Genomic DNA, 26,112 nt, shown 5'->3' on the forward strand with positions numbered 1-26,112 from the left:
GTTTAAAAAAAAAAAAAAAGTTTGGGGCGCCTGGGTGGCGCAGTCGGTTAAGCGTCCGACTTCAGCCAGGTCACGATCTCGCGGTCTGTGAGTTCGAGCCCCGCGTCGGGCTCTGGGCTGATGGCTCAGAGCCTGGAGCCTGTTTCCGACTCTGTGTCTCCCTCTCTCTCTGCCCTTCCCCCGTTCATGCTCTGTCTCTCTCTGTCCCAAAAATAAATAAACGTTGAAAAAAAAAAAATTAAAAAAAAAAAAAAAAAAAAAAAAGTGAAGAATTTGTGACCATAAGAACCAGAATCAAATTGTGTGTGTGTGTGTGTGCGTATAACAATTTTATATCTTCAAAAATAAAACTGGAATGTTATTTCAGTTAAAATGTACAATACGCAAAATGCTCTGCAAAGGTAAAAAAAATGTACACCAACATAAATTTTCATGATTTTCTAATACATGACACTTTTGGATCAAAAAAATTACCATTACAAACCCTTTAATCAAATGTTTATTTTTTGTTTCCAGCATTACAATCTGCTGTGATTCATAAATTTCCATCTAAGTTAAGTTTTTAGCCACTGACCTCATACAAGTAGTTAGGTTCTTACATCAACCCCCACTTATCCAGCAAAGAATCACCCAGCTACAACTCTTGCATGGACAATGCTCACTACCACCCTGAACAACTTAAAGTGCATGAGTTATTTTGATGAATGGAGACACAGCTGTAGTTTTGCACTAAATTTTTCATTACTGAATTGTATGTTTTTTCACCTTGGTACCTTATCACTAGAAAGCTACTTACTTACATAATGTTTTAACCATATATTATGATAAATGTCCATTTATAACTGTAAGAAACTCATGTTACAGACACACTACTGACTATGATATTATACAAAATCATGGCCACAAGTTTCCGCATAAGAGATTTACTTCTCTTTCTCTTAAAGCAAGAAATATCTCACAGTTCAGATTTACATAAGTAGTGCCTTTTAAAATAAATTAAAAATAAAATGCTGTCCCGTCTGTAAAATTATAAATATTTCTAGTCCATTTTACAGAATTTTAAAATGCTTATAAATGCATTACCGCCTAGTAAATACACATTATGGCACTGAAGCCAGTTAAAAAACAAACAAACAAAAAAAACCCCAGCCGTAAAACTGGCCTATGGAAACATCCAGGGTTATTCTGTATCTCCTACACTGGAAAAATTAAACTAAATAAAGAAAAAAGTAAAGGAAAGATAAGAAATTTACAAAATGGCAACTACTACAACCTAAAAGGTGGACTGAAATGTCCTCCTTCAATTCAGGAACTAAGCCATTTCTGGAATGAACATTTATGGATAACTAGGATAGGAGAGTGTTCCTCTTAATGCTCAGGGCAGAATTATGTAGAAATAATTTCCACATTCTGTAAGGAAAAAACAGAGTGACTATTTAAAAACTAAATTTAGCCAGAACGTTCAAGATTGGCAGGTTCTGATGGAGTGACATCTTCAAAGGTAACAAAATTAAAACTCATAATCCTATGGATGATGCTTATTTTTACAAATGTAAAGAAAGGAAACATGATCGCAAGATACAATATACCCTGACAGGGTAAAATGAAAAATTATGAACAATTTAAGTAACTAAAATGTTCTCTATTGAAACATAAAAACATGATTTCCAAATTGATTCAACTTGTAATAGGTCCCTTACAAGGATGAAGTAGTCATTCTGTAGATGCTGAACTGCCCTTCACATTAAATACTTCCTCATCTTCAAAAAAAACAACTTCTGAATGGCCCTGACACCTTCAGTACAGGAGAGCAGGTTCGCGGACTTGTTTCCAAGGCTTTCCTCCAAAGAGATTCATTCAATAAAATCTATAATATCTCCAAATCTACATGTCGAACTTCGGGATTTCGTTTCTGGAAGGAAAAATCACCACCACATTATTCATAGCAAAACTGAATTTTGTTTCCTTTTATTCCATTAGATCACTAAAGTCACTGACAACATTTGGTCAAACGACTTCAGTGTAGCATATTAGCAAGATAAAAATCAATAGATGAATACTATACACTATAAACAATATGGTAAGTAGCCCCATCTCCCTGAGTTTGTTCAAATGTTCGTTAATACATTAATGGATGAAGAACCTAGTATGTGCCAAGCACTGCAAAGCACTGTAAATACACTCGCTTGTGGTGAAAAGAAAATCACTGTAAAACAGTAACAATCCGAAGAAATAAGCTGACATCCACTTATTTTATATATTTTAGCAACACCCCATATAGTCTTGTGGCAGGCACTGTGCTAAATAGTGGAGCTGGAGCTATGATTATTAGTAAGTCTGTTCTTGACCTTGATGGACTCAGTTTAGCCAGCAAGACCAGTGTATCAGTAACCATCTACAAGTGAAAGCATTGCGGCTAATAAAAATAGCAGTTAACATTTAATAAGCAGTCACCCTTATGTCAAGTACCATGCTAAGTAAGGGGCTTCACGTGCATGTGTGTTTTAAAATCCTCATACCTCAATCATTTCCATTTTATATATGGGAAAATTGAAGTTTGAAGAAATTAACTAACCTACCTACGTTATGAGCTACTAAGTGACGAAGCCAGGATACATTCCGGACCTCAAGCTCCTAACTATTACAATGAATGCACTGAAACGCTAACTCGGGGAACAAAACCGCCAGATCTATTACTTTAACTCATGAGATTGAGTAAGACTTCACTGAGAATATTAAGACTTCACTGAGAGTATCTACACAAGGCCTGAAAGTAGTGAGTTTTCCAGATAGATGATGACGAGGATCATCATCTAGACAGAGGAAACAATACAAGCAAAGTCAGCCGGAGAAGGGTGTACTGGCCATATGGTATAGTTAGCCACAGGGGTTGCAAAAAGGGCAGGATCAGTAATGAGGCTGGAAAGGCAGGCAGAAACCAGGTTGTGAAAAATTTGAAATGCCGGCTTAAGGAACTTCAACAACAGAAAGTATCTTTATTACATTCCTATTCTATGCCAGGCACTGAAGTATACAACAATGAACAGGAAACAAAACAGTACTTGTCTTCAACGAACGTCTGTCCAGTGAGGAAATACAGGTTAAGTAAGCAGGCACTTAGAGTAGTCTGCTACTTAAAGAGCAAGGTAAAGGTCTTGGGGTTGTATCTTTATGGGTACAAAAAGGAAGGACACCTAAATCTGGGAGTGGGGGGAGGGATTAAAAGTGTAATAAAATGTAATATAATGACATTATGAGAATGGAGGACAGAGAGAACATATAAAACTATATAACTAACTTACATCTATCAAAGAGGAAATAAATAACGTGGAAGCAGTTTAAGACCTTCCTATAGAAATATGGCAGTAAATCTAAAAGAAATACTAAAAATGGTTGCTTCTAAGCATGACTGAGGATGGTGAGGCAGGTGACACTTCTGTTTATAAGCTTTTCAGTTCTGTTTGACTTTATAAATTGTGTATATTATTTTTTTGATATTATTTGATAAAAATTATAAAAGTAGGGGCGCCTGACTGGCTCAGTTGGAAGAGCATGCGACTCTTGATCTTGGGGTCATGAGTTCGGGCCGATGCTGGGTGTAGAGATTATTAAGTAAATATTAAACCAATCAATCAACATGGGGAAAAATCTCTTCTAAGTGATTCTGATAATCAGTCAGGATTAGGAACATTTGCATATTACTCAAAGGAATTCAGTTATAAAGGCAAGAATCTGATATAACACTAGAGTTTAGCTCCAGCTAGAGCATTTTATTGAGTGTGCACTGGCATTCTTCTTATGACTAGTTTTGTTCCAGTATACCTGGGGGTACTCTCCTCTTGGATACTAATATGAGAGTGGCCAGGGGACCCCCAAGCATGGGGGTACACTTTTGTTCTCAATTTTCTCTTTACCTTAAACTATTTGCTCTTTTCTAGAATTCCTTAAATTCAACACAGAATAAAAAAAGATTTCCTCTAACAGAAATGAAACTGAATTTTATTTTCTCTTTCCAATCCACCCTAACCCATCCCAATATGACTTTAAAAAGTTTAGGTATTAATGGAAAATTTGAAACTATCCTGTCTAAAAAAACCACTATATGTAAAATGTGTACCAAAAAAAAATCTAATCTCAAGAAAAAGAAACTGAGGCACCTGGGTGGCTCAGTCAGTTAAGTGACCGACTTCAGCTCATGATCTCACGGTTTGTGAGTTCAAGCCCTGCATCGGCTGTCAGCTCGGAGCCTAGAGACTGTGTCTCCCTTTCTCTCTATGCCTCCCTAGCTTGTGCCCTGTCTTTCAAAAATAAATAAACTTTAAGAAAAAAGAAAAAGAAAGTAAAAACTTGATGTATTCTGTTTTAAAATCAAGTTTTTTTAGAGAAAATTATCAAATTCCTAACATGAAATGTGCCAAATACGGAGACAGGCACAACATGAATGAATAAAAAAAATAGGATTAATACTCTTAGATTTTAATGTTTAGTGCCTAATAAGGTATCACGTGTATATAGCAGAAACTGAATAAACAGAGCTGAAAATCAATAATTGTGTTCAATTTGTAATTTTCATTCATTTGTTCTACAGATACTTATTGATTTATTATGTCCCAGGCACTATTCAACTTGAATTAGAACATTTTACATAGCACAAATTTATTTCAACACTCATATTTTAGAGAGATAAAAACCAAATAGTGTAATTTTATAATGTTGCAGATTCAAAAAAATGCTACAGGAGGATGCAATTCAAGAAGCAAAAGACAGAGTAAAGGGCACAGCACTTAACTGGAATACTACTTATTAGGAATTTGCAAATACTATGGCATCATCCCACTGAATTAATTTCCCATAGAAGTACTGCTTCCCAAACATAAAAAACTTCATAGAAGAAGATTGAAATATAGAGGTAAAGCAAAAAAATTTTAGTTAACAGTTCAAAGAACTTAATATATATTTCACATTTATACTACGTGATTAGCTTCTATAATATACATTAGCTTCTATTATTTTTAATGTTTTTACATAGAACTATGCAAGTTGTAAGGACACCTGGGTGGCTTAATCAGCTGAGAATCTGACTCTTGATTTCGACTCAGGTCATGGTCCCAGTGTCGTAGGATTGAGCCCCGTGTCATTCTCCACACTGAATGTAGAGCCTGCTTAGGATTTTTTTCTCTCTCTTTCCCTCTGCCCCTCTCCCCTGCTGTGCACTCTCTCTCATTAAAATTTGAAGAAAAAAAAAAAGAACTATGCAGGTTATAGATTATAGCCAAAAATACTATCTATTTTAATAATTATCAGATAAATGGCATCACTCAATAGAGATGGCTAGACTGCTGAATTTTATTATTGAGTGTGACTTTCCAAAGTGATTCAATAATTATTCAAATTTAAATTGAGAAGACAACCATGCTTAGAAACTAAAAAAGAGAATATACCAAAGTTTTAGTTTTCAAAAGATGATCAGCTTATTTTCAAAACAAGATAAAAGAATTACATTTATGCCCTCTCCTGGTTTAGTTTCTCAATTAGGAAGAACTTTTCTTTAACATTAATTATGCCTTATTACCTTAGAGAGGATTCTAACCTGAAAGTATGGGTTAAACTTTGCTTCCTGGTTTGAAAGTCTTATATAATTCAGAAACACATGAGTTAGTTCAGTGCATTAAAGATTTAATAGTTTCGGGGCGGCTGGGTTGCTCAGTGGTTAAGCAGCCGACTTCAGCTCAGGTCATGATCTTGCGGTCCATGAGTTCGAGCCCCGCGTCGGGCTCTGTGCTGACAGCTCAGAGCCTGGAGCCTGTTTCAGATTCTGTGTCTCCCTCTCTCTCTGACCCTCCCCTGTTCATGCTCTGTCTCTCTCTGTCTCAAAAATAAATAAACGTTAAAAAAAAATTAAAAAAAAAAAAAAAAAAGATTTAATAGCTTCTAATTAAAGCACAAAGCTAAACAAAACCAATAAATTTATCTGATTGTGATAAGAGTAAATATAGTTAAGAATGACCAATTTGTTAATTATTCTCATATCTGGTTTCCGACTTATTGTTTCTATTAACGAGTAAAGCTAAAATACAGATTTAGTCTAAAAGCTCATTATTTTATCCTTTCCAGGGAAATTTTTTAAAAAAGATAGAATGGAAAAGCAAAGTTTATTCATTCTTGTGTCACCCTGCACAAAAATAATCATCTTGCGTTATATTTGGAAAAGTGACTTTCAAAGTGGGGTCCAAAGGTTCTGACACCTTTTCAAGGGAGACTCCAAGGTCAAAGCTATTTTTATAACACTGATGTTATTTGCCTTTACTATGCTGGTATTTCCTCTGACGACATAAAAGCAATGGTAGATAAAATTGATGGCATCTTTGCACAATTCAAGGCAACTGCCACCCAACTCATATTAATGGAGTCATTGTGTTCCTTTACTGGCAGACACATTAAAAAAAAAAAAAAAGCCAGTTTCACTTTAAAAAGTCCTTCATGAAGTAGTAAAAACATTGGTTTATTAAACCTCAACGCCTGAGTACACTTTTTAAAATGTTCTGTGACAAAATGGGGAGTATTCTTAGACCTTCCTGCTTCACACTGAGGTCTGAGGTCACAAAGAGAAGCACTCTGGGACGAGCTGGAGTTATGAGCTAAATCAGATGCTTGTTTACATAACACCATGTAGGAGCGCCTGGCTGGCTCTGTTGGTAGAGCATGCAAGTCTTGAGCTCAGGGTCGTGGGTCGTGAGTTCAAGCCCTACCTTGAGGGTGGAGTCTTCTTAACAACAACAACAACAACAAGTGAGCTATCTAAGTAAACCCCATTTTTACTTGAAAGAAAAATGAACAAACTACGGTTATTCAAATTGGGTATTTGGCAGGGATCTTCTTAAAAAATGAACAAAATGAAAAAAAAATGAACAAAATGAATCTGTTACTTCAAGGAAAACAACAGTATTTGTTGCTAATGGTAAAATGCAAGCTTTCAAATGAATATTAGAATGCTGAAAAACTTGTATCTACCACCGTGACCTTGACAGCTTCCAAATACTTAGAAATGTGTCACCATTTGAAAGATGTACATAAATTCAGTGAGTTAGTATTTCCCAAATGGCCAATTCATAACATTCTGGAATCATGCATGGATTAAGAGATCCATCCAGAGTACAAAGACAGACCAACAAATTTTAATAGTGTATAGTAGATAATTAATCATACCCCAAGAGAGGTCTGGCCTTTGCCCTAGGCTACTGAGAGGTGATTGTTAGGCCCTTGGAATGTCCTGGCTGAAAATTTTGTCTTTATCTTTGGCCACACAATATCCGCTATATATCCAAATGGGACTAGAGACTAAAAGTGTCAACTCTTCCTTGGAGTGGCTAGAGATGAAAGGTTGACCACTTAGCAGTCAACTATGGAGCCCCAGTAAGATCTCTGGACACCAAGGCTCAGTTAAGGTTCCCTGATTAATACTCTGCAAACTGCCACACATCATTGTCAGGAAAGTAACAGTGTCCATGACTCTATAGCAGAGAGGACAACTAACTGAAACTGTGTTTAGAACTCTCTCCTGTGCACTTCTTCCTTTGGCTAGTTTTAATCCTTCCTTTCACTGTAATAAACCATAACCAGGAGTATAAAAGCAACCAATGAGTTCTGTGAGTCCTTCTTGTGAATTATCAAACCTAGGATGATAGGAGGAATCCCTTGAACTTTGTAACTGGTGCCAGGAAGGAGGGTGATCTTGTGAACTGTGTCCCTTAACTTCACAAACAGTATGTGGAAAGTTCTTTGATATGGTTTCAGATTCCACATTGCAACTAAGCTTTAAGAGGCTACCAGGTGTCAGGTATGGGTTTAACATCACATAAAAATACCACAATTATCTGAAAAGGCTTTAAGAATACTTACAAAGACTACTCCCTTTTCTTTATATCCTTCAACCAAAACAATGTACGTCAACAGAATAAATGCAGAAGCAGATATGGGAATCCAGTGGTCTTGGATTTTTGCAAAAATGTGAAACAATATCACTCTTCTATTTTTTTCATTTTAGAAACTATAGTTATTTTTCATTAAAATATTATTTATATTAACATGAAATGAATAAATATTTTTAAAATTCTCAGTTTTAATTTATGATTTGGTAAATATCAATAAAGTATTATAATTTGAATAAATAAAAGCTGTTTGGGTCCTCAATAATTTTTAAGAATGTAAAGAATCCGAAGACCAAAATAATTGAGAACTGCTCCTCTAAAACTTGAAAATCATGTTGTAAACTATAATATTAACATAAACAAAATTGTATCATTTGATGTCTTATTAATCTGATCAGATATCTAGACTCTAAAAGAAAAGATAGTAAGTAGTGATAGAAATTCTTCCCTTCAATATTTTTCTTTTTAAGACAGAGAGAGCGAGTGCACATGCACATACTTAAGCAGGCCCCATGCCCAGTGAAATGCCACACATGGGGCTCTATCTCATGACCCTAGATCATGACTTGAGCCAAAATCAAGAGTCGGATGCTTAACTGACTGAGCCGCCCAGGCACCCCTATTTCCCTTCAGTTTTTAACAAAAGAACGGTCAACATCAAGAAAGATGTGTTCCCTTCAACAAGCTATGTATGTCAAAGATCTTTTACAAGTTTTATTTATTGCAAAAACTTGAACTCAAGAGCCAATGAAAGACAATCTGAAAACACTGAGACGTGTTTAAAGATAGTCTAATCAGGGGGGTGCCTTGGTGCCTCAGTCTGACTTCGGCTCAGGTCATGATCTCACAGTTCGTGTGTTCAAGCCCCACACTGGGTTCTGTGCTGACAGCTCAGAGCCTGGAGCCTGCTTCAGATTCTGTCTCCCTCTCTCTGCCCTCCCTCCCTTGCTCGTGCTGTCTCTCAAAAATAAACATTAAAAAAAAAAAAAGATACTCTTATCAGGTAATACTTCAGTAAAAAACCAATAGATTGTAATGATCTCCAACTGAACAGAAGCAAAAAGAAAATATAAAATGACAGATGGAGTAAAAGGAAGATTGATGCATGCTCAAGGACACATTCTATTTTTTCAAACTTTTGAACAAAATCTGAAGTTTCCCTTTTATCTTTCTCTAGAAACTTACAAAATACTTTTTATTTCAAAACAAAAAATCTCTATTTCGGAAAACTAAGCAAGCAGTATAGAATAGTGGTTGAAAGTACAGATTTTGGAATTAAACGACGAAGGTTCAAATCCCAATCCCTTACCTTCCTTGAGTAAATTACCCAACTTCTCTAACCCAGTAATTTTTCTGTTTCACAACTACCAGTCATACACCATGGGGTTACTAAGAAGGTAAATGCATACACGGGATACAATTAGCAGTGTCTGCCACAGCATAAGTACTCAAAAACAGGTGGCATTGGGGCGCCTGGGTGGCGCAGTCGGTTAAGCGTCCGACTTCAGCCAGGTCACGATCTCGCGGTCCGTGAGTTCGAGCCCCGCGTCAGGCTCTGGGCTGATGGCTCAGAGCCTGGAGCCTGTTTCCGATTCTGTGTCTCCCTCTCTCTCTGCCCCTCCCCCGTTCATGCTCTGTCTCTCTCTGTCCCAAAAATAAATAAATGTTGAAAAAAAAAAAAAAAATTAAAAAAAAAAAAAAAAAAAAAAAAAAAACAAACAGGTGGCATTATTATTATTACGAAGACATCTTACTTTCAGTTCCTTCTCAAGTCTGTCTACTTCAGCTCCTAAAGTATCAATAATATTTTCTCCATGTTTAAGCATAAAGGTTTCTAGTTCTTCAGGAGTTTTCACTTCTTGAATTTCCTATAAAGAAAATGAAAGCAGAAAAACAAAATAACTTTAAAAAAAATCATAGTAGTACATTGATGATTTCTTTAAAAAATCGTAACACCATTAAGTTTGATGAAAATGAAAAACTTTCACACAACAGGCGATGGATGACCTAGTTCTGGAAAAATTTAATTCAACAAAAAATTGAGTATAATACTTCACAGAGGTAGCTTACCAAAATCAGTGGGAACAGAACAGACTATTCAATAAATAGTGCCAGGGCAATTATTTTTCATAGGAAAAAAGTATTAAATCCCTACTGCAAATCATTAAAAAAACAAATAATTCTAAGTGAATTAAAAAACTATGAGTAGAAAACCAACCACAATATTTTTAGAGAAAAAGGAGAATATTTTTATGATACTGGGAAAAGGAAGGATTTCTTGAACAAGATAATAAAAAGCCTAGAGAAAAAGATTACAAATTTAACATAAAGTTTAAAAATGCATTAAACCTTCTGTACAACAAAGTGAAACAGTAAATCACAAACTAGTATATACAACTGAGGAAGGATTCGTGTCGAGCATATTACAAATAAAATGTTTATAAATCTGTCAGAAGAACAGAAATTAACTAAATAAACAAGCAAGTAGAAGAAATCCCAACAGTTAATAAATTTCAGTGCTTACTAACCTCGTTACTACTACCAGGGGGTATATAAATTATAATTAAATATAAATTGTAATTCTCATATTTATAATGACAATTTAAAAACTGTCAATACAATAAGTAAAATGTAAAATAATAGAATGTAAAATAATAGAAACTCTGATATACTAATGATGGAAGTTAAACTGACACACTTTACACAATTTGCCAATACCTAGGGAAGCTGAGGGTAAGTTTACTCAATAGCCCATCTATTTTAAATCTAGCTGTACACTACTCTAAAGAAATTCTTGCATAGGTGAACAAGGAAATGTATGAGAATGACACTGTGGACAGAAATGTCCAAGTGGAGACTGGATAAATAAATTACAACAGATTCACTAGAGAATACTATATAGCAATTAAAATAAATTAACTAGAGGTATATGTATATATTAATATGGGAGAATCTCACAACCATGCTGTTAAACAAACTGTAGAGGAAATCAGACAGTATACCATTTATATCAATTTTTAAATATCCAACATGCTGCTATATACTACTGTGTTAAGAAAAATATGCTGAAAAGTATAAAAACTGAATGGAAATGACAGTACTAAATTCAAAACAATTTTTAGTTCTAGGGATGGAGGAAGGAGAATGGGATCTAAAAGGAGAAAACCAAAGCTTCACCCATTTTTATAACAATTGCTTGTTTTTAATTCTAAGTAAATACAGTACAATAAAATGTTAAGATTTGACAAAGGCAAGTGGTAACCGGTGCACTGTTCATTATATCATCCTCTGTAAATTCTCTTTTAAATTTAATTCTTAGTTTTAAAAAGCATGGGTTTTGGAGTCAGAGATCTAAATTCATATCTGACTCCATACTGTGGCTCTGCAATTTTAGGCAAGGTAATTAATCTTTCTGTGTTTCAATGTGCCTATGTATCAAATTGAAAATATTATTTCTTTACATCACAGCGCTGTTGAGAGTAAATCAGACAACATATATAAAATGCCTGGCATGTAACAAGCACTGGAATAGTAAGTTTGCTCTTCTGCTGTCTCTGACCCAATCTACAGTAAATAGAAGAGTTTTGTCTGATTTTGGAACCCTAAGAAGTTGAAGGCTGAAGTGATTTTAAGACCTGTAACAGTTTTATTTTATTTACTTAAAAATTTAATTTTTGTAACCCTTGGCTATATAAGAAAACAATAAATACATAAACTTACCTGCAGCATTTGGTCAAAATCTTGTTTTTCTAAATATGATCTTGTAACAACTCGTCCATCAAAATCTACTTCTGCCTTAAATCTTACTTTCCCTAATCCCAGATCTGTGGCTTTAACATCATGAATTGCCCTGTAATCAACAACAACGCACACAAATTTATATATACGCACATATATATTTTAATGGCGCAAAGTGCAGATTTCTTGTTTTTTCCCATCAGTGATAAAAATGGACCAAGATGGCTTTCAGAGTGTTCACCATCAAGTGCCATATATCAATATCCAAAAAAATGCCCATTTAGCTATTTTTTCATAATGCATACAAAGATGCAAACTTTATAAATATTATAGTTTTATAAATGTTATGAATTATATAGTTGGTGGATTAAAAACAATCAACTCTAAATTGCTTTTCTACCATGTTATTTCATCTCATAACCCTTTTTTCTTTTTCCCAAAAGCTTCTTTACAAGTCTTGATACCACTCTAAAGTACTATCAGAATGAGGTTAATAATAACTACCTCATGGGATTGATATGGGGAGTAATGAACCAACACATACATAAAATTTTAATACTGTAGCAACTACATGTAAAGCATTTAATGAATGAAATTTACTTTACAGATTATACAACACTCCCAGAGGGACCTAAGTGACTTGCCTAAGGTAATTCAGCTAGTCAACAGCAGAGGCAGGATTTCCCCTCCAGATCTTCAGAAAGGGAAGCAGATGTTCAAGTGTCATAACTGCTTTTCATCCCTTCTGCCTGCCCTAACCCTAATCAATCTTCCTCAGGAAACTAATGAGAAAGTCTTTTCTTTCTATGGTAATCACTATTAACATCTTTTCTTTACAGGATATATAAAACAATAGAAAACAGTTAATCCTGGGGATAGACAGAGCTACTGGGAAAACAAATTTAAATGAGACTCCAAATACTCTTAAAACATTTGACTCTAATTTCTGAGTGATCCTGAGCAAGTTACTAAATATTGAGTCTAAAATTCTTTAGTCATAGAAATAAAGAAGTATATTTAGGGGCGCCTGGGTGGCGCAGTCGGTTAAGCGTCCGACTTCAGCCAGGTCACGATCTCGCGGTCCGTGAGTTCGAGCCCCGCATCAGGCTCTGGGCTGACGGCCCAGAGCCTGGAGCCTGCTTCCGATTCTGTGTCTCCCTCTCTCTCTGCCCCTCCCCCGTTCATGCTCTGTCTCTCTCTGTCCCAAAAATAAATAAACGTTGAAAAAAAAAAAAAATTTTTAAAGAAGTGTATTTATCAACTAGGATGAAAATAACATTTAATATTTATAAAATTATATATGCCCAAAATGAAACAAAACTTGTCCAGAAAGGCAAGAAACTATATAATTTACTCTTTTTAAAAAAGTATACTTACCTCAGTCTTAACACGTTTAAAAATTTCATTATTTGACTAATACTAAATTGCAGCTAATCAAAATATGCAGCTATACCTTTTCCCTATGTACTTATACAGAACTAACTGGATAGAAAAGTGTTTGTGATCAGCAGTGTGTCTACTATGGCTCCCGATAAGCCCCACCTCCTGTACTCAAGTCCTTGTGCAATCCTCTCTCCTTCAATGTGGGCTAGACTTGTCCTAAACAAGGGAACATGGCAAAGCGAGGAGCTATCATTTCCAAGATTAGATGACGATCTGTGACTTTATCTTGTCCACACTCAGTATCTATTGCCTTCTCATCTTGCATACTATGATGAAGCAACAGGCCAGGTGGGAGACACCCATGTAGTAAGGAACTAAATTCTCTCAACAATTACATGAGCGGGCTTAGAAGATCCTTCCCCAGGAGATGACTCCACTCCCAGCCAACGCCTTTTGACTGCATTGTTTTTTTTTTTTTAATATGAAATTTATTGTCAAATTGGTTTCCATACAACACCCCGTGCTCATCCCAACAGGTGCCCTCCTCAATACTCATCACCCACCCTCCCCTCCCTCCCACCCCTCATCAACCCTCATATTGTTCTCAGTTTTTAAGAGTTTCCTATGGTTTGGCTCCCTCCCTAATTTTTTTCTCCTTCCCCTCCCCCATGGTCTTCTGTTAAGTTTCTCAGGATCCACATAAGAGTTAAAACATATGGTTATCTGTCTTTCTCTGTGTGACTTATTTCACTTAGCATCACATTCTTCCAGTTCCATCCACGTTGCTATGAAAGGCCATATTTCATTCTTTCTCATTGCCATGTAGTATTCCATTGTGTATATAAACCACAATTTTGACTGCAGTTTATAAGAAACCTAAGTACAGGACCCAGGTAAACCATGCCCATGCCCAGATTCCTGACCCACACCAACTGTGAGGTAACAAATGTTGTTTTAAATCACTAAGTTTTGAAGTAATTTGCACACAGTGATAGATAACTGAAAAAACTGTATGAACTTTCTGGATTACTAACATTTATTTTTTCTACCAATTTAATCTACAGATTTCACTCTTCCAGAAAATTTCAAATCTGCCACAGTACATCTTTTTTACTTATAGCTCTTTTTTAGATTTTATAAACAATATATGCAAAATTACAAATACACATGTACCTAACAACAGGACACTGAAATACGTGAAGCAAAAACTGACAAATTTCATAACACGTTTTTGTAAACCTTATTAGCAGCATCACTGGAATAAGCTGACCTTACTGATGGGTCGTTCTCCAGGAGTTCAGTCAGCCGCTGTACTTGCTCTGGCTGGATGGATCGCCCTAAGAGTGCTTCTGTGTTAGTGTAGATGAGGAACGCAGAGACTATGCCTAGTAACGTGCCCACACCCAAAGAACCTAGGCTGTCATACAGGGGATTACCTAAATAAAGTACGTAAGAAGTCAGTAAATTAACATTTTCTTTTTTTCTTTTTATTTTTTTCAATATATGAAATTTATTGTCAAATTGGTTTCCATACAACACCCAGTGCTCATCCCAAAAGGTGCCCTCCTCAATACCCATCACCTACCCTCCCCTCCCTCCCACCCCCCATCAACCCTCAAGTAAATTAACATTTTCTATTATTTCAATCAGCTTTAGTGAGTAAAGAACCAGAATTAGTAAATCAAGGGACCCAAAATTCATTCTGAATTCCTTCAATGACTGTCCTAACAGGTTTACTATACTACAAAATGGGGATGCTACAATGTGCTTCACACTACATAGGAGTATCAGGCTGTTTAATTATTTAAGATCTGTTTTCTTGCATCTGGTCATTACATAAGTGAGGGTCCAGAGCATTTTAGAGATATCATATACATATTAATAATATAATAGAGCCCATTTCTTTTTGATATATTAATAGCACTTTTCCTGTCCCATGTTGACAAAATAATTGGGAGATCAAAAGCTGAAAAACAAAACAAAACATTTTTTGTCTGTTTTTCTTATCAAGGTTCTGTGAGAGAATTAAGCCATACAAAAAATGATATGGATCACTCTTCTCATTCACTCAAGGATGATGCATAGCTAGTATCATTCCAGATACAAAGGAGAAAAGTTAACTCACTGCATGCTAGAGTGAGTCACCTTAGAGCAGTGGTTCTCAAAGTACGGTTCCTTAATCAGCGGCATCAGCATCACTTGAGAACTTGGTAAAAATGCAAGTCCTTAGGCCTCACCTAAGACTCTGAATTGGAAACTCTGGAGTTGGGACCGGCATTGTCTTCTTAAGCCCTCCAGGTGATTCTGATTCTAAAGTTTGCCTTAGTTTGTTGGGACTTAATTCTCTCCCAGAACCAATGAAAAGAGCTGATTATCAGACATCAATAAATATATTTAAAATTTTCCTAATAAACTTAACATACAAGGCTTTTATGATTAAACGTTTTTTATTCCAAAGATCAAATATCAATATTAAATTTAATATTAAATTAATATGCTTGGTAAACATACATTCATTTTACTAAAAAAAAATGTCAATTTACACACTAGCTTTACTAACATTTAGTCAAAATATAACACTAAAAAGTAAAATGACTAATCTGTACTACAGTGCTGGAAATGACCCACTTATAAAACATAATCCACTAGGAAGTTCAAAATCAAATACTGCTCTTTAAAAATACAAATTTATGGGGTGCCTGGGTGGCGCAGTCGGTTAAGCGTCCGACTTCGGCCAGGTCACGATCTCGCGGTCCGTGAGTTCGAGCCCCGCGTCAGGCTCTGGGCTGATGGCTCAGAGCCTGGAGCCTGTTTCTGATTCTGTGTCTCCCTCTCTCTCTGCCCCTCCCCCGTTCATGCTCTGTCTCTCTCTGTCCCCAAGATAAATAAACGTTGAAAAAAAAAAAATTAAAAAAAAAAATACAAATTTACATCATTATTTTTATTTAAAAATATACCTATATAAATAATCCTTCAGAAAACACAGAAATATTAGTTGGAAAATGTTTTATTGATTTCTTGGCATGTTATTTAATTTAAATGAATTAACCTAGCTAATTAAAACAATGTGGAACTCTAAAAACTAAGATTTGTATAAGTTTGATCTGACTGGTTTTTATTATTTGTAAAAGAAAATCTATTAACAGTTGACTTATTCATCAAGTCTCACTTTCCTTAAGCCTAAAATTTTGCTAAGTAATAATTTGTCTAAGAAATGTCTAAAATGGGAAGGTCAATTGGAAGAACAATGCAAATATTCTGGATCACAGTGAACATTAGAGAATGCTGGTCTAGTCTTAAAATGTACATTCAAAATAAGAAAGATCCATTCATATTTCCGACTATTTTAAGAAACACTGCATGGGGCGCCTGGGTGGCTCAGTCGGTTAAGCGTCCGACTTCAGCTCAGGTCATGATCTCACAGTCTGTGAGTTCGAGCCCCGCATCGGGCTCTGTGCTGACAGCTCAGAGCCTGGAGCCCATTTCAGATTCTGTGCCTCCCTCTCTCTGCCCCTCCCCTGTTCATGCTCTGTCTCTCTCTGTCTCAAAAATAAATAAACATTAAAAAAATTAAAAAAAAAAAATAAGAAACACTGCAGAAGCATGGAAGCTTACCACCTACAATTATTTCAAGTATGCAAGGGCAAATGGGTAAAAATGGAAGAAGTTCCATTCTGAGAGAACTGTAACCTCAGAAATTTAGTTTTTTTATACTAAATGGTTGTTTTAGAAATTAAAAATGATTTTTGTCTTATTTATCTGTACTGGTCTTCCAAACACTTAACTAGTTACCAAAATGAGGATAAATGCAACTAGAGAGTCCAGGAAACAGGAAAGCAACAGCAGTTGTTATTGGCACTAACAATGGAAGACAAATGAACAAGAGCCACAATACATATTTATTTAGAACTTTAGGGTTTATTAAAGTTCTCTCCCATATATCATCTTAATAAACCTACAAGGTCACTAGGCCAAATATCAATAGGAAGCTCAGAGTACTTGCATAATTTATTAAGGCACAGCTAGGAAGGTTAAGCACATTATAGAAATGCTCTATTAACAGCCTTTCTGTATTTCAAACAAAGAAAATTTCTAAGAGAGACATCTGAAGACTTTTGCTATCTTAATTGTCTTATACAAATAAATGGTTAGTATGGAATTAGTATTTAACAATCTCTATTGGTTTAAATTATTCAGTGATATAAAATAAAATACCCACATATTAGACAATTACTTAAGTACTACAAATAAATCACCTGTAATTTATGAAATACTTACCTGTTATAGAAGTAAGGCCCATACACGTGGCTGCTATTATCACTCCCAAGACTGCTGCGGTATCCTCCAATAATATAACATTTGTACTAGGATCACGACTTTCCATTACTTAATCGGTTGGGGTACAGACAAGAAAAGAAATTTTCTGAAATCCTAATTTGATACTATCAGGTAACATTTTAATAAGTATCCATTCAAAATTAAGATATAAATTAAGGGGCGCCTGGGTGGCGCAGTCGGCTAAGCGTCCGACTTCAGCCAGGTCATGATCTCGCGGTCCGTGAGTTTGAGCCCCGCGTCAGGCTCTGGGCTGATGGCTCAGAGCCTGGAGCCTGTTTCCGATTCTGTGTCTCCCTCTCTCTCTGCCCTTCCCCCGTTCATGCTCTGTCTCTCTCTGTCCCAAAAATAAATAAACGTTGAAAAAAAAATTAAAAAAAAAAAAAAAGATATAAATTAAGACAAAAATGTATGAGATCCTGATTTTAAACATCCTGTTCAATGTAAACATGACTTCATGGTTTAAATGTTGACAGTAACAAATTTAAAGTCAAATTACTTTCTTTCTTTTTTTTACTTTCTCTAATAATATAAGTACATACAGAAATACCATAGTTCACTTAAGTTAAAATACAAAGTATTCACGTTCATATCACACTACATTTCTCTTTTTAAAAGAGACCGTATATATTGTAAGAGTCACACAGGGAAGACATTGAGATATATTTTGTACACATCTATAAGGAAAAAAGAAACAGCACTAGGCAATTTTAAAAAATAAAGGAGGTGAATGAAATAGGACACCTAAAATACATACCATATTTATAAAATGGCATTCCTTTGGCCCGAGCACTCCTACGAAGTTCATTTACAGCAACGAGAAGTGTTGCTGAAAGAAAAGCATTCATATCAGCGAGGAAAAAACTTCATGCCTCCCAGCTTTAAAGATGGCATCTCAAACTAAAGAGGCACAACACTTTTAATGCCAGGGTTGTCAATAAAGTCCTCTATTAACTAGTCATTATCAAGACTCCCAAAATCATCACATTACAATGAATTTCTAGTATTCCCCATATTTCTAAACCGTAATAATTTTAATTTCATGACTACAACCTAATGAGAACCAAAGGAGAAAAGTTAACTCACTGCATGCTAGAGTGAGTCACCTTAGAGCAGTGGTTCTCAAAGTACGGTTGAGATTTATTGGACAGCAACTGGTTGGCAGGCAGCACGCTAAGCACATTTACGTCTGACCCTCCCAACCTTTTGAGGCAGGTAGTGTTATCACCATTTTACAGACTGTTAAAGATGAAGGGAACACTATGCATAGCAAATGACAACGTTTTGGAAGTAAGCACACTATGAATTCAGCAATGAGTCAGGCAGTTTCCCACATGATGTCAGTACTTCTCTGTCATAGAACTGCTACAGATGAAATTTGCAGAAACTTTGAAACATTTTATTGCAAAGAGTGACCTTTCTGTGATTAACACTACTAAAACCCGACTTTTAAAAACTCAATATATAGTTATGTTTTTATACTTCGCTCCAAATGTTCTGAGTATTACGATAAAATACTCAAAAACAAAAAGGTTTTCCCTTGCCCCCACCCATTATAGGAATAACCATATTATATTACACAAAGAATTTACTTCCTCAAAGTAGATTCCTATTTCTAGTTTTTCTTTAATCAATGGAATTTAGCAATTTATAAGAGTGGACTGCTGAATATATATTACTAAATTAAGAATAAAGAGATACTGTGACAGTACATACCTCCTTCAGATACTAATGATCCTGCTAAAATACAATATGCCTAGAAAACAAGTATTAAAGCATAAGTTAATATTTCATTAAAGAATCACAATGACTCATGCATAAAATTTATAATGTTTAAAACGGAAACATAAATTGAAATCCTAGCCAGATCAGGATCTTGATGGGAAACAGCTCAAACGAGAACAATGAGATAGATGGTGTATCTTCATAAACGGAAAAAAAAGTTAAAAATCTGATGGCCATCTCATTTTTTAAACTTATCTTCTCTGTAGAATGTGATACCGTGACCTAAGTTAAATTCTTGATATAAAATATGAAAAAATTACTTAATTGGTATGAAAATTTTTCTGAAGTTGAAAATGAACACAAACATTTGAAATCTGGGGTATGGGTATCAGGATACAGTAAGATCCACATCCATACCCATGTTAACTTCTGGATTTTGTTTGGATGCCTAGTACCAATCCTGATTCAGAAAGATAACCAGTTATAAACAGTAATCAATTTGGGGGAGGCGGGTAACGCCATCTACCTCGCAGTTCCAGGATACCCTTGAATTAATGAAAGGTTTCAAAAAACTTTAATCCAAGGTGTACAGAAACAGTTAACCTAGCTACACATATTTAAACAATTTTAAATGTACTCCAAACCAAACACATGTAGAATTTTCAGCATTTCCTTTTTGGAACCCTAGGCTTCCCTGAAACAGAAGTCCAACACTTCTCATAATTCTACTAAGAATTATGAACAGTCCAACACTCTCATAATTCTACTAAGGAAACTGAGATGTCCCAAGGCTATGTGATTTGCTTGAGTACACAAAAATGATACCAGGGTAAAAACTTAAATATGGGTTTTCCAGTTTTAATTCTAGGCTATTCCCACTGAATCCTACTGCCAACCTAAAACATAATTAAAAGAGTAGCTAAATGTCTAAGTAATTTTTTTAATCCTTCTATCTCTTTCCTGAAAGGATTTAAGATACACTTGTCACCCAAAAAAGGGAAACAGTATGTATCAGCCAGTGATTCCAAAATCTAATTAACATAAACCGGTCTATGGTATGTTAACCATTATATATTAACCAAGAGTCATAGTCTGAAGGAACCTCATTTAGTTACAAAAAGACAGAAAGAAGAGCTTCTAGAAACTTTAAAACTTATACACAATCAAAAATTTAACTAATTTTCACTGACCACTTAGCCTCTATGAAGTAATACCGTACAAATCAGACAAACGAGGTTATCTATAAAGTGGCCAAACCTTTTCAGAATGGAGAAAATATACCTGCTCATTTCAACTATATGAAAATATACCTGCTCATTTCAATTATATGGTAAGAAATCAGTCAATAAAAACGGTAGGAAAAGCCTAGTTTAATAGGCTTGTTATTGTGTCGGTACATAGGTGTAATAAGATGTTAAATGAAACTTACTGCAGTTGAGAACAAATTAGGTTATAAGTTCTCCCACATTCCAAAATGAGGTGCTGTACCATCTCTTCAGGCCAGGACAGAGGATGCCCTAGGCTGGTTCTGCAACTCCTAGCTCCACACCCACTAGCCCATAAAGAAAAGCTAAGGTTAAGAGCAAAAGTGAAGATTTCTTTGGAGAAAGCTGTTAACTGTTAAGATTGCTCAGAAAGCTGGACGTGCACCCTTACTGTTTAGAGTTTACAGTGAACTATGTCTAATGCACATATAAAAATAAATTTATTGGCAAGTCTACTAACTGATATTGTGTCAACAGAGTAAATAATTATGTTTGAAAAAAAATACACCCTCACTGAGAGGGTATTAAAGATGTCTGTTTTAACACACAGAGTCCAAACACAGAATTCTAAGTAGGAGTCTTTAGAAAAGAGATCAGCTGCCCAAAGAGCCTTCTTGAAAACGCAAGGCAACCTCAGCAGAAACAATCTGGAACTACACAAGATGCAGAAGCTGACAGCGGCTGGCACGTGACCAATCTGTTTATCAAGAGAGCTAGAGTCAGAGTGGCCGTGCAGGGTAATCTCCAAGAAGTTTCCATGAGAGAAAAAGGCAGCTTTAAGAATCTACAAAGACCAGAGGAAACCAGTGCAAAACGATGCTGCTGTAGGTAAGGTCTTACTTTTCTGTCCCCTATCCCTACCTTTGATGCTGCCAGAGCAATCTAGGGAGTAGAAGAGAAGGGCAGAAGTCCTAAGTAGGATTATACAGAAGGTGACCATGCTCCCATCCTACCATTAACCCAGTATAGGCTTCCTATCTACACGCGTGAAAAAAAAAAGATCTTTAAATAAAATTCCAACATACGACTGTGAGGGACTGTATATTTTAATTACTGATAGATTATTCTTGGGACTAAAAATGAATAGAGATGTTCTTGTTCTTTAACAGTAACTGGAGAAATGAATGGAACTGCCCAAGATTTTAACCAAGGAGTCAGTGCTTAATGATTGTACCTAAAGAGATACTCTTGGTTCAACATCACTGAATCATATGGATTTAGAGGTCATGTCTAGTCATGTTCGAAAAAATACAACTACAGATACATAACCAAGTATTATAGGCAAAAAGGTATGTGTTAGTCCCTTTCTTTAACATCAATGTGACAAAGCATTCTACTGTACTTAATCGCTATTTCATATTACTTGAAAACTGAGGGGGAAAAAAAAGATTACCCATAGAAGGGATTCCATTGGCTGTGGATTAAGCAATCCCATGATTCCATGATACCAAGATAATCCTGCACCCATCATGAAAATACCAACCCCACTAATGAGTGAAGCAATATAGCGCATATTTGAAAATCCATACCTGAAAAATAAAAAAGATAATACAGTTTACAAGAAATACAAATTGTTTTAAAACATGTTTCATGAGTCAGTGAAAAAGAAAACCAAAACTCACAATATCGAGATGTCATGGCTTTATACTTAAGTAAAATGTAAGTGCCAAACTTAAGTCAGAAAATCAATATATGAAACGAAAAAAACTGGAAGATCTTTGAAAAAATATAAAAACAGAGTTAATACGGTTAAATTCAGGTATTTTCTAATCCCTTTTCCATATAGTCTGTTTTGATTAAGTAGAGGCACTTTTACTATTATGTATCCCAAATACTGATTGAACTAATCTATTTAAAAATGCATTCAGATATTTCAGTAAAAGGGTAACATTTAAATTTCCTGGTAATGCAGCCTCTAACTAAGTATTACGGTCTTCTGGCACAGCCAATCACTGATTTATACTACCTATAATTTGATGCTGGACACTTGTTGCTGGTTCTGAAGTTCAGTACACAGCAACTAACTACTATTAGCAGGACTACGAGCTTCAGTTTCTGGGTGTGTTCATGATGTTTAAAAATTTTTTTTCATTTGTTTTTTAAGAATCTTTGGTCTGTATGTGCATTATTTTGTATTACTGTATGTGTTAATTAAATACGGAGTATTAAAAAGTTCAAAAACATATAAGGTAAAGAACCACTCATTAACAAAAATATTTCCTGGGAAATTTACTTCCAAAGTCAAACTCTATGGCACCCTTCTGGCAGATGCAAATTTAAACAATAGGTCTCAATTAAAATTGCTTTTTAATTATTTTTGCAAATATGTAGTAATCTTGCCATAGGGAATTCTCAGTTTATAGATGTGACAATGTTCTACCAGCATGATTTAGAAAAATTTACTTTCTCTGAAATTTACCCCCCAAATTAGGGATACACATATTTATTTAAGTTAATTAAGATCTAAATTAAATGCTATTGTTTTCATTTTATGTGTTTTCAAAAATCTTGTAGTTTCTTACTGAAATTTTTAACTATGTAGATCTGCACTGTCCAATATTAGTCATCAGCCACATAAAGCTATTTAAATTTAAATTAATTAAAACTAAATAAAAATTTAAATGTAGTTCTTCAGTTGCACTAGCCACATTTCAAATGCTCAACAGCCACATGTAGCTACAGCTAGGGACTATCATACCGGACAGATACAAAATATTTCTACTACTTAGAATACTCAATACTCTATTGGGCAGTAGTAGATTGTTGAAAAATACCTTAAGAAGAAATCTTCACAACCCCAAATTTTAAAATTTTACCCTGTTTTAAAATTTTTGGTACATAAAACTGGTCAGGAAAATAATTTTTTGACATAGTAAAATATTGTAATAATGTGTAATTAGCAGATTAGAAAGCTAGTTGTTCTTTGTAATAGCTTTATTGACAGTTTTAGGATATTCAAAATATGTCATTATTTATAACAAAACAGTAGCATCTTGCTTTTGAGTAAAAAAAGGCACTTATATAAAGCATATATGTAGACTCCTTTACAGAAATAAAATAGCTTTTTTTTTTTTTGCCTTTAAGATAGATCAAATTCTATTACTGAAGCTTGTTAAATGATACATGTGGAATTCAAAGTATTATGTTAGTTATGTTAGTAAAAAGAATATCAAATAATTGATGTGACTCAAAATAATATATTCTAAAAAGAATACTCATTTTACAAATAAATTTTGAAATGTTAGCATAAATACAATTTCAAAATCAAAATATAAGGATTAAAATACATTAAATAGAGATTTAATAAGCTATTAGGGTTCCTGGGTGGCTCAGTCAGTTAAGTGTCTGACTTGATTTTAGCCCAGGTCATGATCTCACGGTTCATGAGACTGGGTCCCATGTTGGGCTTTCTACCCCTCCCCTCATACCCAAGAACATACATGTGGCTCTCTCTCTCAAAATAAATAAACTTAAAAAAAATTACCACCAAAATTTTAGATTGAGTGCCTATTAGTCTAAATGTGGAATGTTTCCTTTAACCAAATAAAATAGAACTCTAAGATCAAAATATGTGCTTTGTTATTAATTATCAAATACAAAGAGAACAAGATCTCTATGCTGTTACAAAGCATAAAAGTAATTTAAACTTCATTTTCAAATTAGATCTTGAATTTATTTTGACACAGCAGTGAGTCATGCATTCAGTTGCTTTTATTTCAATGACTTGCTGCCCCCCAAAAAACCAAAATAAAGACAATGTCCTTACGGATGAGTAGGATCTGGTGTTTGAACAGACTTACTGATGCCCACTGCTAGCAAACCCTACGGAGAAGTAAAAAGGGTAAATAATTGTTAGCAAGATGGAGAGAATAGTGCGGAAAAACCAATCTGGAGTGTGCAATCTGACAATGGCAAAGAAACACTTAACATGGACATACACAACAGCCTATCAATTCTGGTTCCCAGTACTTACCTTACAGAAATAAAGATGAACCCAATGGGGTTCAAAACACCATTGCTTATAAGGACGAAAAATGTGAAAGCCAACCTAAAAATCCATCAATAAGGAATGGCAAAATAAATGATGGTATTGCCAAACTGTAAATTACTTCTACAACAGTTTAAAAAATGGAGTGGAGAGACAGCTTTCTGTACTGACATACCATTAGACATACCATTAAAGTGGAAAAAAAAAAAACAAGTTTCGGAATAGCGTATTAAGTACAAAAAAACCTGTGTAATTTTTCTAGACTATATATAATGTAAAGCACGGGAAAAGGTCTAGAAGAACACACATTTAACTGTTGACACCTCGGAGATAGAAGAAGGATTAGGGTAGTCTGTAACATCTGATTTTTCACAGGAAAAGTAACTTGTGTAGCCGTACAAATATAGTAAACATTTTAAACAGTACGCATTGCATATTGACACATACATGTACCAGGAGTTACGTATCAATATACACAGAGCAGTGATTTCTGGGGTGTGGAAGAAGGGAATAAAGATGGAGGACTAGTTACAACTAAGATTTAATTTCTTTAAAAAAACAAAAATGTAAAACACATATAGCAAAAATATGACATGTCTTTAATCCTGGTTATCACCTTTCTCTTTTCCTTCCTTTCTCCCCTGACCTTATCTTTTCTTGCTTTCATTTCTATTTATTTGTTTTTTTTTCTTACATCTTTTGTTAAAAAGAATTATCCACTGGAAACTCCTGATATTAGTATGTTTGCCCTCAGTCAGTCCTTTCTATTCTAATTTGATGTGAATTTAGAAATCTAAAAAAGATTACCTCATTAAAATTATTTACTTAATAAAAATACAAAGCCTCTGAGTGAATACCCTACGTGGTATTATTTGCCTAATCTGGGGTTTTTCCTTTTTTTTTTTTTTCAGCACAGTATCCAATATCAGATAGATAAAGCTTCAAGATAGCCAAATTCTTCATGGATGAGGTTTCCCTGTCACTTACAAGATACCTAATAGAAACATTCTCTCCAGTAAAATATATAGAGATTACACCACCTTGAAAATGGCTAAAACAAATATATACTGAACTTTTAAGTTTTAATACTGGAAATCCTACCCTAAATACACAGAATATTACCAATTTTTTTTTCTACTGGATTCCAAAGAAAAAGAGGGTTAAAACTACCTAACACATAGAAGATGACTTTTCAGTGAACCAAACTAAGAAAATGAGAGTAAATTAAGACAGAACATATACTTCTTTAAAACCTATACATTAAAATTAAAATATGAATTCATGTTGTGTGTGTGTGTGTGTGTGTGTGTGTGTATACACACACATGGTTTAATGTGGTTTAATAATGTTTACAAAACAGCCATTGGGTATTCAATTATTTTTAAAATCCTTATTATTCAGGTTGGCCATGCAATGAAATGTGGAATATCAAGTTTTTTATAAAATGAATACAGATCATTACTTACCATTATTTATTAGTTTTTTCTACAAAAATAAGATATCATAGACCATCCCTAATCCTGTCCATCCCCACTCCCAGAAGCAGGGTAGCATGAGTTAGGTTTGATATGTGTCCTTTCAGACCTTTTTCTGCACAATTGTATGTGTGTATAACATATAAATAAATATACACAAATATATCAGTTTTGTAAATATGACCTACATCTGTTTGGTTTGCAACATAATGAAATATTAACAGCTAGTGGCTAAGAAGCAATGCTTCCCCTTCCATGATCATCCTTCCCTTTTT

The 26,112-nt window shown here is 34.8% G+C and overlaps 1 protein-coding gene across 1 annotated transcript in view; it reads right to left on the reverse strand.

Moving 5' to 3' along the window:
* Positions 1-481: 481 nt before the first annotated feature.
* Positions 482-26,112, reverse strand: part of SLC30A9 (solute carrier family 30 member 9) — an 84,831-nt gene continuing 59,200 nt past the window's right edge. The window contains exons 10-18 of the mRNA XM_047857279.1: positions 24,141-24,196; positions 21,768-21,903; positions 19,101-19,140; positions 18,142-18,213; positions 17,328-17,435; positions 14,320-14,485; positions 11,649-11,778; positions 9,683-9,796; positions 482-1,912 (exon numbers count right to left, since the gene is read on the reverse strand). Coding sequence (XP_047713235.1) covers positions 1,868-1,912; positions 9,683-9,796; positions 11,649-11,778; positions 14,320-14,485; positions 17,328-17,435; positions 18,142-18,213; positions 19,101-19,140; positions 21,768-21,903; positions 24,141-24,196 — 867 coding nt within the window. The 3' untranslated portion in view covers positions 482-1,867. The remainder of the gene's footprint in view (positions 1,913-9,682; positions 9,797-11,648; positions 11,779-14,319; positions 14,486-17,327; positions 17,436-18,141; positions 18,214-19,100; positions 19,141-21,767; positions 21,904-24,140; positions 24,197-26,112) is intronic.

This window comes from Prionailurus viverrinus, chromosome B1 (genome assembly GCF_022837055.1).
Source record: "Prionailurus viverrinus isolate Anna chromosome B1, UM_Priviv_1.0, whole genome shotgun sequence".
NCBI lineage: Eukaryota > Metazoa > Chordata > Mammalia > Carnivora > Felidae > Prionailurus > Prionailurus viverrinus.